General features: G+C 58.7%; 1 protein-coding gene across 2 annotated transcripts in view; it reads left to right on the forward strand.

Annotated features, from left to right (window-relative positions):
* The window catches only part of ALX4 (ALX homeobox 4), a 46705-nt gene extending 34186 nt beyond the window's left edge, over positions 1–12519 (forward strand). Inside the window, exons 3-4 of one of the 2 annotated variants that reach the window (XM_040495383.1) lie at positions 5496–5624; positions 7978–12519. In XM_040495383.1, the coding sequence (XP_040351317.1) occupies positions 5496–5624; positions 7978–8307 (459 nt within the window). In that variant the 3' untranslated portion in view covers positions 8308–12519. Of the gene's footprint in view, positions 1–2748; positions 4179–5495; positions 5625–7977 lie in introns of those variants that run through there. The other variant, XM_040495384.1, reaches the window with a different exon arrangement.
* The last annotated feature ends 415 nt before the right edge of the window (positions 12520–12934 follow it).

The following is a 12934-nucleotide window of genomic DNA, read 5'->3' on the forward strand; positions in this document are numbered from 1 at the left end:
ATCCTGGCCTTTTCACAAAGGAGGTGACCCGTGTCTGCTCTCGAAGGCCTGTCTCTTAGGATGGGAACAGGGTAGACCTGAAGACAGCTACGGCATTCCAATGGGCAGACGCAGACAACAGCCTGGCTCTTCCTTCTGCCGGGGATGGCTGCCTCCTCATCCATCTTTCAGCTCCCAACTCAGTAACCTTCTCTGTGAAGGCCTCTTCCTGATGGCCGTGGCTAAAGCGGTAGCCCTCTACCACCATCCAGCCGCCAAAACACCCAACCCAAGCCAACCCAGCCCCACCCAGCAGAACCCAAACAGCCCAGCCAGCCCAGCCCAGCCCAGCAGAACCCGACCCGACTCAACACTACCCAACAGAACGCAACCTAACACAACGTAACCCGAACCAACACTCGATGCAACACAACCCAACTCATCCCAAACCCACACAACACAAGCCGGGTCACCTTCTACCACATCATCCTGTTTTGTGAGAATTTACGAGCGACTTAAACTATCTGTTTGTCTCCTCCCACTACACTGTGGGTTCCTGGGGGCAGGTACTGTCTGGTTGCTCATCCCTGCACCCCTACCAATTAGAGAAGGCTGAACTCACACCAACAAGGGCAAAAAAGAAATATTTGCGGATCGGTGGACCTCCTTTGTCCAGAGAGGTGTGTCCTCCCTCCTTGCATGAAGTTACAGCAAGAAAAGACCGGAGAGGAAGCAAACACCTCTGAGTACCCAAAACATGGCTGACAAAATCCCTGCACTGAAGCTCAGGCTTCAGCTTCACACAAATAAATGTCATGCTCGGTCAGCTTTTCCACCCCAGAGCCTGTTAGAAATGGCAAATAAGGTATTGTCAGACAGTTTTTCTCCCTCCAGTGGGCTGGGGAAGTCAACGGCCTGACAGCGAAGAGCAGTCTGGCTTTTTTTTTTTTTTTTTTAAGGCGGGAAGGCTCAGCTGGGCTGGGCTCAGCTCAGAAGTGGGTTCAGTGCCAGGACAAAGAGCCTTCCCTCATCAGCAGGCCCCAAGGGCGCCCCCTGCTGCATCAGTTCACCAAAGAACCTTCCCCAGAGTGTTTCCAAGGCATCAATTAAAGGTTCATCGGTCTCAATCATGTTCTGTTTAATCAGGCAGAGGCATCCTTAACACAGTCCAGAAACGTTTTCATTGGAAATGGATATTATGAAAAAGGACCGGCAGTCACCATAAATATGTAGCCATCCAGAAACTGCATGTACCCAAGGTGACTGAAAAGTCAGGTTTTGAGCCACAAGTTCCCCGGGTCCAGCTGCCCCTTTTAGTCCTGCCCAGTGCCTGGTGAATGGTTGGGGAAGGAAGACGGGGCAGTGGAAGCTTTACTGTGATTCTAGAAACCTTCACACCCCAACTATCTTATTTGAATCAAGAGAAGCCACCATGTGACCTCACATGCCTCAGAGTCTGGACGGGAACCCCAGAATCTGGCCTCAGCTCTGCCAGTGGATTGCAAGGAACTGAAGGAGCCAGTGGAGAAGGGAGAGGCCAGTGGTGGGACATTCCTGTAGGCACCGTGTCAGTGAGGGACAGACCAGTTCGTCTTCCGTGTAGTATGTGTGTGTTCCTGACAAATGGCTGGGAGTGCCCAGGCGTAGAATCCACTCAGTATCGGAGGAAGGATGGCTCCTATAGTACGAAACATGGAAATGACACTGGGGCACATAGGACATTTTTCAGGTACCATGATACAGCTAAAACAGAGCGTCCCCTCTGTACATGTGTGTGCGAGTGCCCACACATACACACACACACACACACAATTTATGCCTACTTCTAAAAAGGAGTTGAGGCAGCTTACAATTCATGATTTATCATTTTCATCTTAGAATAAGAACAACGTCCATGAAATAGGAAGATAATCATGTCAAACACCTAGGCTAAGAATCCTAGTTGCCACCGAGCACAAATTTCAACCCTGAGCTTCCCGGCAGCCAAGGCAGAAAGGGAAACCCTGATGTGTTGCATATCTTACCATCTAAGAGGATGATCATAGGAATATAGAATGTTAGTGCCCGGAAGGATCATCTGGTCCTCTCATTTGATAATAAGGAAGAGGAGGACCACCGGTGATCAGATGACTCAGGAACAGTGAGTCAGTGGCAGAATCCAGGACTCCTGAGCTCCGGCCCACTATTTCTTTTAATTTAGCTTGCCGTGCCAGGACATGGGCCATATTGTTCTGAGACTTTTCTTTGTATAAAGGCAGCAGGGTGGGTGGGATCGTTATGTGCGTCAGACCTCTGGATCGAGCCTGGCAGTGCCCTGAGGTTTGGGGGGAGTGGTGAGGGAGCCCCCTGCCTGCCTCTGCTCAGTTTGTTCTGGGGCCCATCCTCAGCTGGTGGGAAGCCAGGTGCCTGGCGTGGAGTGGCGGTGGGGACAGGGAGGAGGTGGGGGGCTCCGAGATGGACCTTTCCCGGGAAGAAGCTCAGGGTTTGGCCTTGCTCCAGGGGGCTGCAGGGGCCTCTCTCTGCTGTCTGGGATTCCGATCTCCGCAGCTGGTGTCTGAAGACAATAAGACAGAGGCCTCCCCGCCCTGGGCCACCCCGCCCTGGCCCCAGATGGGCTGCGGTTAGTGAGGCCCCCGCCAAGACGGTTGGTTCCTTGGGGAGAGGCCTGTGCTGAGCAGGCTCAGGCCGGGGTGGGCCGGGAGCGGGGTGGTCCTGGGGTGCGACACGCAGACTGGAAGGCTGGACCTCGCGGTCCCCTCTCCCCCTTAGGGTTGTCCTGTGGAGACAGGCTGGGGCCACCGAGCCCTGAGGCACAGAGCATCTGTGGGGAGTTCTCAGAGCGCCAGGCTCCAGGGCTCAGAAATGGAAGGACAGACGAACCTAATCTCCAGGCCCTCCAACGTGAGCTCCGAAGGGGCGCGAGGACGCCCTGCCACCACCCAGCTGATGCGCGGAGGAGCCGGCAGACCCGAGAGGCTGACTCAAGCCGGGCCTGGGCAGAAGAGCTCCAGCCTTGCTCAGGAGCAGGGCCCAGGGCTGCGGGCCGGGGAGGAGGGGTGGGGCAGTGCCGCTGCCCCACAGCCTGGCCTCCCCTCTCAGTCTTTAACCCTCCGGTAAATCCCTGGGCCTGGCCCTCTCCGCTGACTCCGTGGTGCTCCCCGCTCTCCCCCACCGCTCAGCTGTCCTTCCAGATAACCCCGGCACCCCCACCGTGCTCTCCACGCCCAGCTCCAGCCTCCACATTCCATCGCCCCCGACTCTGCTCCTCCTCCCACTTCTTGGACCCAGCCACCCCTTTCCCAGTGCAGCACCCCCCCCCCCCACAGCCCATCCAGAGCCTGCATGACACCTTCACCTGCCGCTCCCACCCCGGGGCTCCAGGGAAACCCCCCTCACCCGCCCCGCAGCGTCGGCCACAGACAGTTTCCCTCCCCTTCTCCCCTGCCCCCCCCCCCCAAGAAAGAATGGAGCCATATATCTTGATGCCTGCAGTGGGCTTCTCCCCTCCCCCTGGCTTCCCCCACAGAAAACCCTGGGAGGCTGAGGAAGGAGCGGAAAGACTGAGCTAAGCCTGCAGGAAATTAAACATGAAATGAAAACAACTTCTCTGATTCATTCTCTCATCCTGCCCCCCAGTCCCCATTCCAGGCCGCTGATAAAGGGGGATCCCGTTTCAGCGGCACAGAGTGGAGACCCGATCCGCCCTTGGCTCTCGGCGGGCGGCCTGGGCCCGGACCCCAGGAGCCCCTGGAGGAAAAGGGGCCCAGGAGGCTGTGGGGCAGGGGCTGAGTGCTTCTCTTATACCAGAGTCAAGACAGGGAAGAAGGACTCTGAAAGCAATGCCGGCAAGTGTGTGTGTGTGTGAGAGAGAGAGAGAGAGAGACAGTTGTGCATGCACAAGTATCCTTGGGTCTAGGGAGGGACACTGAGGTGCAGCCCCGCACTCCCTCCCTGCCCCCACTGTCCTCACACTAACGTGAGACACACACACACACACACCCCAGCTTTTTTGTCCTCTTTCCTTTAGCGAAAGACAGCAAGAAAGGTCAGGAGCTGTCAATAGACAAGTGTGAAGTATCTTAAAAACTAGGACATTTCTCATCTGTCTCACCTGTTGCTCTGTGAGGCCCAACCCCTGTGAGGACGTCAGTTCAGATATTGGCCCCATTTTCCAGATACAGAAACTGCGGCCAGTGGCAACGCCCAAACGGGGAGCCAGAGCAGGCTGAGCAGACCCCGTGCTACCCTGGGAGCCCTCGGGCCCAGCTCCTCCCTCTTCGAGGGTGCCGGCCGCCAGTGACCTGCTGTTGATGTGTGCCCACCTGCACCTGTATCGACCGGCAGGTGAACTTCCAGCTGACAGGAACCTCTCCCTGGGGATCTCTGAGGTCTGCCTCTGACAACTCGGCCCAAAGCCTCCTCACGTCCTCTTCCCGCCGGTCTCTGCCCCAGATCCCAAGTCACAGGCAGCAGCAGCAGGCCTCAAGTCCAGCTCTCGTCCGTGAACCCTGGGAAGGGTCTCGGCCTGCCAGGGACGTTCCCGCAAAGGAAAAGGACCCGACAGCCCCCACCCGCCCATCAAAGACCACAGCTCACACGCCTGGCTCAGAGACCACCCTCCCCACCAGGTCCCCGCTCAAGCCAACGTCCCACCCGCCCCTGCCCAGTGACGGGTGGGCCCTCACTCCTCCCCAGAGTCGGGCCACCCTCTGCACGAGACCTTGCAGTGGCCGCTTTTACTGACCACACCAAGAGCAAACCCCTCTACTAAGCAACGAGGTCCTCCACAATGTGACCTCTGCGTCCGCGAATCTTTCTCTCCCACCGCCCCCCAGCTGGGCAGCATGGCCGCCTGGGGTTGAGGATGCCCTGCTGTTTCTACACTCAGGCCCTCCCCTCAGCCCTCCCCTCCATGAAGCCGCCCCTGACTGCCTCTGCTACCCAGCAGAACCCCTGTTCTCCATAGAAGCTTTAGCACAGAGGTCCTGAGTGGGGAGGTTTTCCGACAAGAAGGCTTCAGAGGGTATTCAGACAGGTAGGAGTTCTGATGCTGGGCCAATAGGCCCCAGGGGACCATGGACGTTTTGGAAAATCATGGCAAGACTGTGTGCGTGAGTGGCTAGGGGACGAGTTTCTAGAGGAGCGGTCACAGCTTTTGTCGGGTTGCCCACAGGAGTCTGTGGCCTGCAGCAGGTTCGGCCACACGGCGCTGGGGTTGGTTAGATGACCTGGTAAGGTGGCCGGTGATATGCTGTGTGTGTGTGACACTTGCCTGCTCTGGATTCTGAAGCTTGGAAAAATGAAGTCTGGCCCAAGATCACATTGTGGTTAGTTGGGGGTACGCTGCCTTCCTGACTCTCAGCACTGATCATTCTAGATTATAAGCCTTGAGGCCAGAGACTGAGGCAGACACTTCCCCGCAGCCCCGTGGCCCTGACCATGCACTGCGATGGGTGGGGGCTCGAGGGACCAGCTTGCACTGCGTGACCCCTTGTGGCAATTGCTTTGCCTTGTAGGTCTGGTTCCAGAACCGAAGGGCCAAGTGGAGGAAGAGAGAGCGTTTTGGACAGATGCAGCAGGTCCGAACCCACTTCTCCACCGCCTACGAGCTGCCCCTCCTCACCCGAGCTGAGAATTACGCCCAGGTAAGCCCCGGCCCCCGAGCCGCCGGCTCCAGCCCCCCAGGCTCCTGGGGCTCTGGGAATGGGCACCTCAGAGGAGGGCTTGGGTCCCCTGAGATGGGACACATGAGGCCCGGTCCAGGTGTGTTCATACCTGAATGTGGGAGGCCCGAGGCCTTTTCTGCCCAACGTTAAGTGCTGGCCCAGGCTTGGCTGGACATGAGGGAGGGGCAGGGTGGGACGGAGAGGACGGCTTTCCCCTCTGCCACTTTTGCTGTTTTTGCTGTGGATGTCAGATCCAGGGCAGGCTGCTGACCAGGGCCTCCGGGCCATCAGGAGCCACTTGGAGTGTTTCCTAGGGAAGCAAGCTCCTGAAACCTGGCGGGCGTGACGCAAGGCTGTGGCGCGCATGGGAGTCTGAGTCCCGAGATGGGCTGTTTTCCGGCCCCAGACCTTTCTCACTTCAGACAAGCCACGAGCTCTCTGAGCCTTGGTTCCTTCACCCAAAAACCGACATGATAAAAGGACCCTCCCCAACTCTTTCGTGAGGTTGTTGAAAGGCAGAGATTAGACAACGCAGAAGTACTTGGGGGAATGAACAGCGCGATAAAGGTCACGCTACAGCCCTCAGCTCTCCCAGGCGACTGTGTCCCATCCTCCCCTCCGTCCCGTCCCGTCAGCCAGCCCCCATTCTAGTGACACTGGAGTCTTCAGTGGGAGGCAAAGGGACGAGAAGAGTGTGAGTAGTGGCCGGCACCCGGAGCTGAGATGTCCCTCTGGCTGAGTCCACTCCTCACACCCCTCAGTCTGTCTGGTGGAGGTGACCGTTCCCTCCCCTCAGGCCTCTTGATGCTGGTGGCAGCATGGCCTCTGCCTTCAGCTCCGGGCCTGGCCCCACGCGGCAGTAAGCCAGGCCTTCCTGTCTCCTTTAAGACTCTCCGTCAGGGCCCTGCTGTCCCACAGCCCCTGGGCACCCCTCCCGGACCAGCTCTGCCCCTCGGCCTCCCAGGATTCAAGTGAGGGGGCAGGGGGCAGGGCTGGGTGAGGCTGAGGAATGTGGGGTCTCTCTCTCTCTCTCTCCTTCTCACACACACACCTCGTCCTCAGTTCCTGCTGCCTACTTTGATCTTTCCCCTCCCTCTGTCCCGGGAGGCTGGGCCTCCAGCCTGGCTCCTGGGCCAGCATCTCTGCTGCCCGAGCTCTCTCCTGGAGGGGGGGGATGGGGGGCGGACAGTCCAGGGCGGCCTCATCCCTCCCACCTGCAGCACCGCATATCACACATCAGCCTTTTGACCGAGGGGAGGGGCGAGGCCCCTGATTCCTCGTCACCCCAACCGGGAGGAAGGCGGTCAGGCCCATCTGCCAACAGTTCTTGTTGCCATGGCAATGCCTCGTGGAGGAGATTCGCGGGCAGCCATCTTTCCTCACTTGGCTTTGGAATCCCTGCCCCGTGTGGACTGCAAACACCGGGTGGGGAGGGGAGCCGGCCAGCAGAAGCTGCCTGAGGGCCACCAGGAATCCCCTACACATGGCTGGGAGGTCACCATCTCCTCTGGTCCTGCTCACCCTGCCCCTCCACACCACAGGCCTGCCTCCAGTCTACCCCCACCTGCTGCCTGAGCACCCCCGCCTCTCTCTCTCTCTCTCACACACACACACACACACACACACCCTGGCACGTGGGCAACCAGCCTGGCTCCATCTATCCCCTCATGTGCACTCCCAGCCTTCTGAGGTGGCCCCGTCCATCCTAAATTCTGAAGCCTCAAGGACACAGCCCTTGGACCCTTAACCACGGGTCATGGGGGAGATTTGGCCCCCCTGCCTGGCCCTGCCCCCTGCACACCACAGCCCGCACGCCCAGAGCCCATGTTCCCAACGCCAGAGCTCTCTGGGTTTGGGTCAGCTCCCATTTCTCAGGTACCTGGGATGCCCCAGGCCTGATGAGGAACCACAGGCAAGTAAGATGCTATTACTGACCTTAAGGGGCTCACGGAGGGAGAGACAAAGTCTGCAACTGCATCTAAAATTTGCACGTCAGCTGGCTGAGGCGGGGGCTGCCCTCAGCTGGTTAGCTGTGCCGGGAAGGTCCCTGTTACTGGACCTTTGATGAAGTTTGAAGTTCAGTCCCTAAAACAGAATTTCTCGCTGCTGGGAACAGAGGAGCCAAAGCATAAAACCCAAACCCTCCTAGGTCTGGATGGCCATAAAGGTTTTGAGAGACTCCCAGGTGAACACTCAAGAATGATCTCCTCGTAAGGATGGGCCCCTAGGCGGGGACAGGTCATCTGGGGGTAGGAGCAAGCCCCTTGCATACCCGCCACCCCCACCCCTGTCCCGGCCAAGCCTGTGACACCTCTCCCTTCCCTCCCCCCAGATTCAGAACCCATCCTGGATCGGCAACAATGGGGCCGCCTCACCGGTGCCAGCCTGCGTGGTCCCCTGCGACCCGGTGCCTGCCTGCATGTCCCCTCACACCCACCCGCCTGTCTCGGGGGCCAGTGGCGTCACCGACTTCCTGAGTGTCTCTGGGGCCGGCGGTCATGTGGGCCAGACACACATGGGTGGCCTGTTTGGAGCAGCAGGGCTCAGCCCGGGCCTCAATGGCTATGAGCTCAACGGGGAGCCGGACCGCAAGACCTCGAGCATCGCGGCCCTCCGCATGAAGGCCAAGGAGCACAGCGCGGCCATCTCCTGGGCCACATGACAGGGCCCCTCGCAGCCCATCCCCACGCCCTCCCCCACCTCGGGGCACTGGCCACGCCCATGCTTTCCAGGCCCCCAGCCTCCCATTCGACTTTCCTCTTAGGAACCTGGCCTGGGCCAGGGGCCTGGCCCTCAGCACTTTCAGCCGCCCCAAGTGTGAGGCCCCACGGACCGCTGGGAGGGAGGAGGCAGCAGGCCCCGCCCTCTCTGGCACTGAGGCCGAGACCCCTGCTCCTGGCCAGAGGCAGTGGAGGAAGCCAGGTGGCCGAGTTTTGCAGCTTTGCATCCATTATAAGCTGAAGACCCTTTCTCCCCACCCCTGCTCTTCTGCCCTGCCCGGTTTGAGGGTTGAGTCAAGGATAGATTCCCATCCAGACCGAGCAGCGGCCACGTGCAGTCATGTCCGTCCTTCCCTCTGCTGTGTGGTCCCCTGGTCACCAGGCCAGTGAACGTGTCTGAAGAACAGGCCGCCCTACAGAGTTGGCTTCCTGCCCTCCCATCTCCTCTCCTCCCAAAGCCCACAGCATCCGACCTCCTGGGCCCAAGGCACCACCTCGCCTTCACCCACCCTGGCTGTCCCCTGTGCCGGACCCACCTGGGGGGATGGACAGAACAGGAAAGGAGCTGGAGCTGAAGAATCCTGCTGTCATCCAGCAATGCTGGCATCTAGGACAGTCCCTGAGGGGGCCTCATCCGGCTCCCTTGCTCCCGGAGACCCCGGATCTGGGTGAACACCGCAGGGGAGCGGACACAGACCACCCACGATACCCACAGTGCTAGAAGAAGAAAAGCTTCTAGAGAGAGAGGAAGAGCTGCGGGCAGGGGTCCGGGAGGGGACAGGGGCTCGGGCACACACTTGCGCTCTCCTTGACGGTCCAACACCCTGCAGCCAGCAGGGTGCCTGTTACAGTGGGCAGGTCTGGGCAGCTCTGTTCTCCAGCTAGCCAGGCCCCTCCAGGAGGACCTGGGGATGCTTGTCCCCTCCCCCACCCATTCTGGTCTCTCGCCAGGGCTGCTGAGGAGTGCCCCGGCGTGGAAGGACTTATACCTCGGAACACACAAGCTAGGGCCTGGAGCCGTGTTGGCGGGGGGTCAAGAGCAGCGTGCGGAGTTTGCTAATGGATGTGTGCTCGAGCTCGGCCTCTGGGCCCTTACGCTGCCTCAGGCTGCCTGTCCTTCACCAGCCGTCCCTGGAGCAGCACCAGACCTGCCCAGAGCCTTCCGCAGGGGCAGGGTGCGGGGGGGTCCCAGTTCTTCCAGACAAAGGGAAGATAGAGCCCTCTCTTGCGCTTCTTCCCTAGGGCGTCAGAAATCTCAGCCCCTCTCTCCAGCCTCTAGAGGGGCTCATGGGCCAAGCCTCTCTGGGTCACTTGCTCTGCCCCAGATGTGGGAGACAGGATGCCCCCCCGGAAGTGGGTTTCCCTGCCTGCAGAAGGGGCCTCCTTCTGTGGGGGATCTCTATCCACGTCTGCCTGACTGGAGACTTGCAGCTCGAGTTTCAGCACCAGGTCCCAGCCATCACCTAAGCCCGTGGTGCACAGCACCTGTCCTCTGAGGCCCCTCCAGCGGGGCGGCCCCTGGGGAGAAGGCCCCCACCTTCTCTGTCAGGGAGGAGGGCCAAGTCCAGCAGGCTCGGGGACCTGCCCACAGGACAGCCTCTTGGCTTCGGTGGAGGGTGACAGCCTCTGGAGGTTTAGAAGGAATCACAGTCCCCACCTCTGCCTTGTGTTCCCATCTGCCCTGTAAACAGGACTGGGGAAGGATCTGGCTTTGGCTCCCTTCGTTAAGAGTCAGACCTCTTTGCAAACTGTGGCTCTAACATTTGCTCTTCTACAAGTGAAGGTACAGGTGATGTTCTCATTGGCTCAGCTTTAAAGGTTTCTTATATCTGAGGATCTGGGAATGCCTCTTCCAGTTCTGAGGTTCACTGAAATAACTCAGGCTCCCCAAATCTAGGAAGGGAAAGAGGGAAGCACACATAAGGCTGGGAATAGTTCCCTGTCTTCCTTAACGGCTCTGGTGGCTGGGAAGGACATGGGAGGACCCCTTGCCGTAGGTATGTTCTCACCCAGGAGGGAATCAACAGAGAGAGGAGGAAAACCAGGAGAGTGCCAGAGGAGGAGGGGAGGGAGAGAGGGGGCTCTAGGTGGATCCTTCTGGAAGGGACCCCTGGTGCTCAGTTCCTCTATCTGACTGCTTTCCGGCTGGGTGACACCTCAGTCGGACAAATTTCAACCAAAAAGCTTGAGAAGAAAAAGCCTCTGGTAGAGGAAGAGGCTCTGTGGCTCTGGTCGTCCTTCCCACCAACACGGCCAAGTATTTATGTGTCAAACGTCCGTGTGAAATGTGCCTGTTCATCTTCCCACAGGGAGGTCGCCCCACCTGTCCCAGCTCCCCAGGGCCGGCCTATCTTCACCCTGTCCCAGCTCCCCAGGGCCGGCCCAACACCCTGAGAATCATACAACCCTTGAGCTGGAAGGACTGAAAGGCCCTCTACTTAGTACAGTCCCTTCACAATGGAGAACGAGAAGGTCCCAGCCCCGGGGGTCGGGGCAGGGGCGGTGAAGTGACTGCCCTAAGCAGCGGCCTTAGCCCACATGTTGGGGGGTGCCTCACACGGCATCTCCGCTCTCTGCTGGAGGTCCTCCCTCTCTCCTGAGCCTACCCTCTGGTTCCTTCCCAGTGGGTGGCTGGGCCCAGGCCTCCGAGGGCTGGAGGCGTCCCCGCAGCAGCTCCTGCGAGGGCTCAGCAAGCTTGGGTGACGCGCCGGGGCTGGCTGGCTTCCCCGGGAGCAAGGTCTCAGGAAGGCGGGCAGAGAGGAGAGCCAGCCTGCTCTGAGGGTCACCGCTAAGCGAATAAGCTGCAAGGGGTGAGGATTCCCTTTGGCTACTTGCCTAAGATCTCAGCAGACGTGGCAAATGCAGACCACTGGGCAGCCTCTTCAACACCGAGAGCCTCCGATCCCTGCTGGGGACACGGCCAGGTGGCCAGGGCTTGACACGAAGGTGCCGCCACCACCCTCAGATGCCCTCACACTCCCGGGGCCCGGGAGGAGAGGGCACTGGCTTGTCCCCAGGTCTTCAACGGCTCTTGGAGGACACGGGCTTTGTAACTTCTCTTGAATCCTTTCGACTATACTTGATTCTCAGCTCTCACTCCCGAGCCTCCAGCTCTGGGAAGCATGGTGGCCAGGTGAGTTCAAAGACACTGCTAGGGGACGGGGGCAGCAGTCGTGAGGTGGGTCCCAGCAACACACCGCAGTGGCCACACGGGGCCCAGCTCCAGAGCCCCGCCTGCCCTCTCTTTGGCTGGGTAGACAAGAGGAGTTTTTCCACGAAAGCGACCAGGTTATCTTGCTTACACAGCCGTCGTCTCTCTGGGCCAGGTCGTGGGGAGATCATCTCGCGGGACACCCCGGGGCTTCTGGTCGGCTTCACGGCCCTGTCAGGTGCAAAGGCAAGTAAGACAAGCTGGGGGAGGACGGTTGGCAAAGCGGCCCCCCCAGGATAATAATCCATGGCCATAAAAGAGAAAGAGGAGAAGACAAGAACCCTACTGCCACAGTTCCCAGACTCCACCTTCACCTTCACCAAGGATGCTGCAGGGAGAAGAGGCTGGTGAGCCAGACGTTACCTAAGCTTGCGGGGGGGGGGGGGGGGGGGCGGACATACATAGAGCTAGGCCTTTATACTACTGATTTTGAAGGACGGTTTTCAATGCCTAATAGTCTGTTTGGACGTGCAGTGGTTGAAAAGCGCTGAGTGCTAGAAGGAGCGTGAACCTCAGCCAACACTGACTGTTCTCATTGTAAGATATTTTTAACCCTGTATAAACGCAACTTTTCCCTTTAGCTTAATGGCCTGGGGTGGAATATTAAAAATATATATTAAAAATACATTAAAAACTCGGAAAAAAAATGTATTAAAAAAAAATGAGGTCAGTTCCATAAAGTTTTACTGCCTAATACCACCATGTAACGACATTATAGCAAAATATTAAAAGAATCATTCTTGCCTTTTAAAGTAAGTTATTGCACTTACATCTTCTTTGGGAGGGGAGGAATATGTGGTGAGCAGGGGACTTAGGGCCCAGGCACGGGGCCAAGTGGAGGGCGGAAGCAAATGGACGCTCCGGGGCACCCTACGCCGGGCACAGCCCAAACTGTCTGTTTGCTTGGTGTTTGCAATAAACTCCTTCTCCTTCCTCCTCTCAACTGGAACCTGTCTGTTTTGTTCCCGGCTTGTGACAGATGAAATGTGATCAGAGGGGCCTCTGAAATCTCACATTAATTGAAGTCGGCAAAAAATACTAACAGTGCCCTTTTGAACTGCTGACACAGTACAGAATGGATTACCAGGGCTAGATTAACAACAGGTGGCCGGCCAGGGCTCCTGCAACAGAGAGGGGGTGCGTGGCCTGCGAGGGTCTGGGACGGCCCCCTTTCATCCCAGAGGACCTGCCCGCACAGCAGGCAAAAGAAGTCGGCGGGTTGGGGGACCAGAGTCTGCCTCTCAGGCAGCAGAAAGGGTCCCAGTGCATCTTGGGTACGCCCAGCATTGCCCATGCGCGGAGGTCTTCAGAGAGGCACAGCCAGCCCATTGGTCACGGAGTGCCAGTCTGCGTTTGCA

Source organism: Herpailurus yagouaroundi, unplaced genomic scaffold, assembly GCF_014898765.1.
Source record: "Herpailurus yagouaroundi ecotype Mexico unplaced genomic scaffold, PumYag 187, whole genome shotgun sequence".
NCBI lineage: Eukaryota > Metazoa > Chordata > Mammalia > Carnivora > Felidae > Herpailurus > Herpailurus yagouaroundi.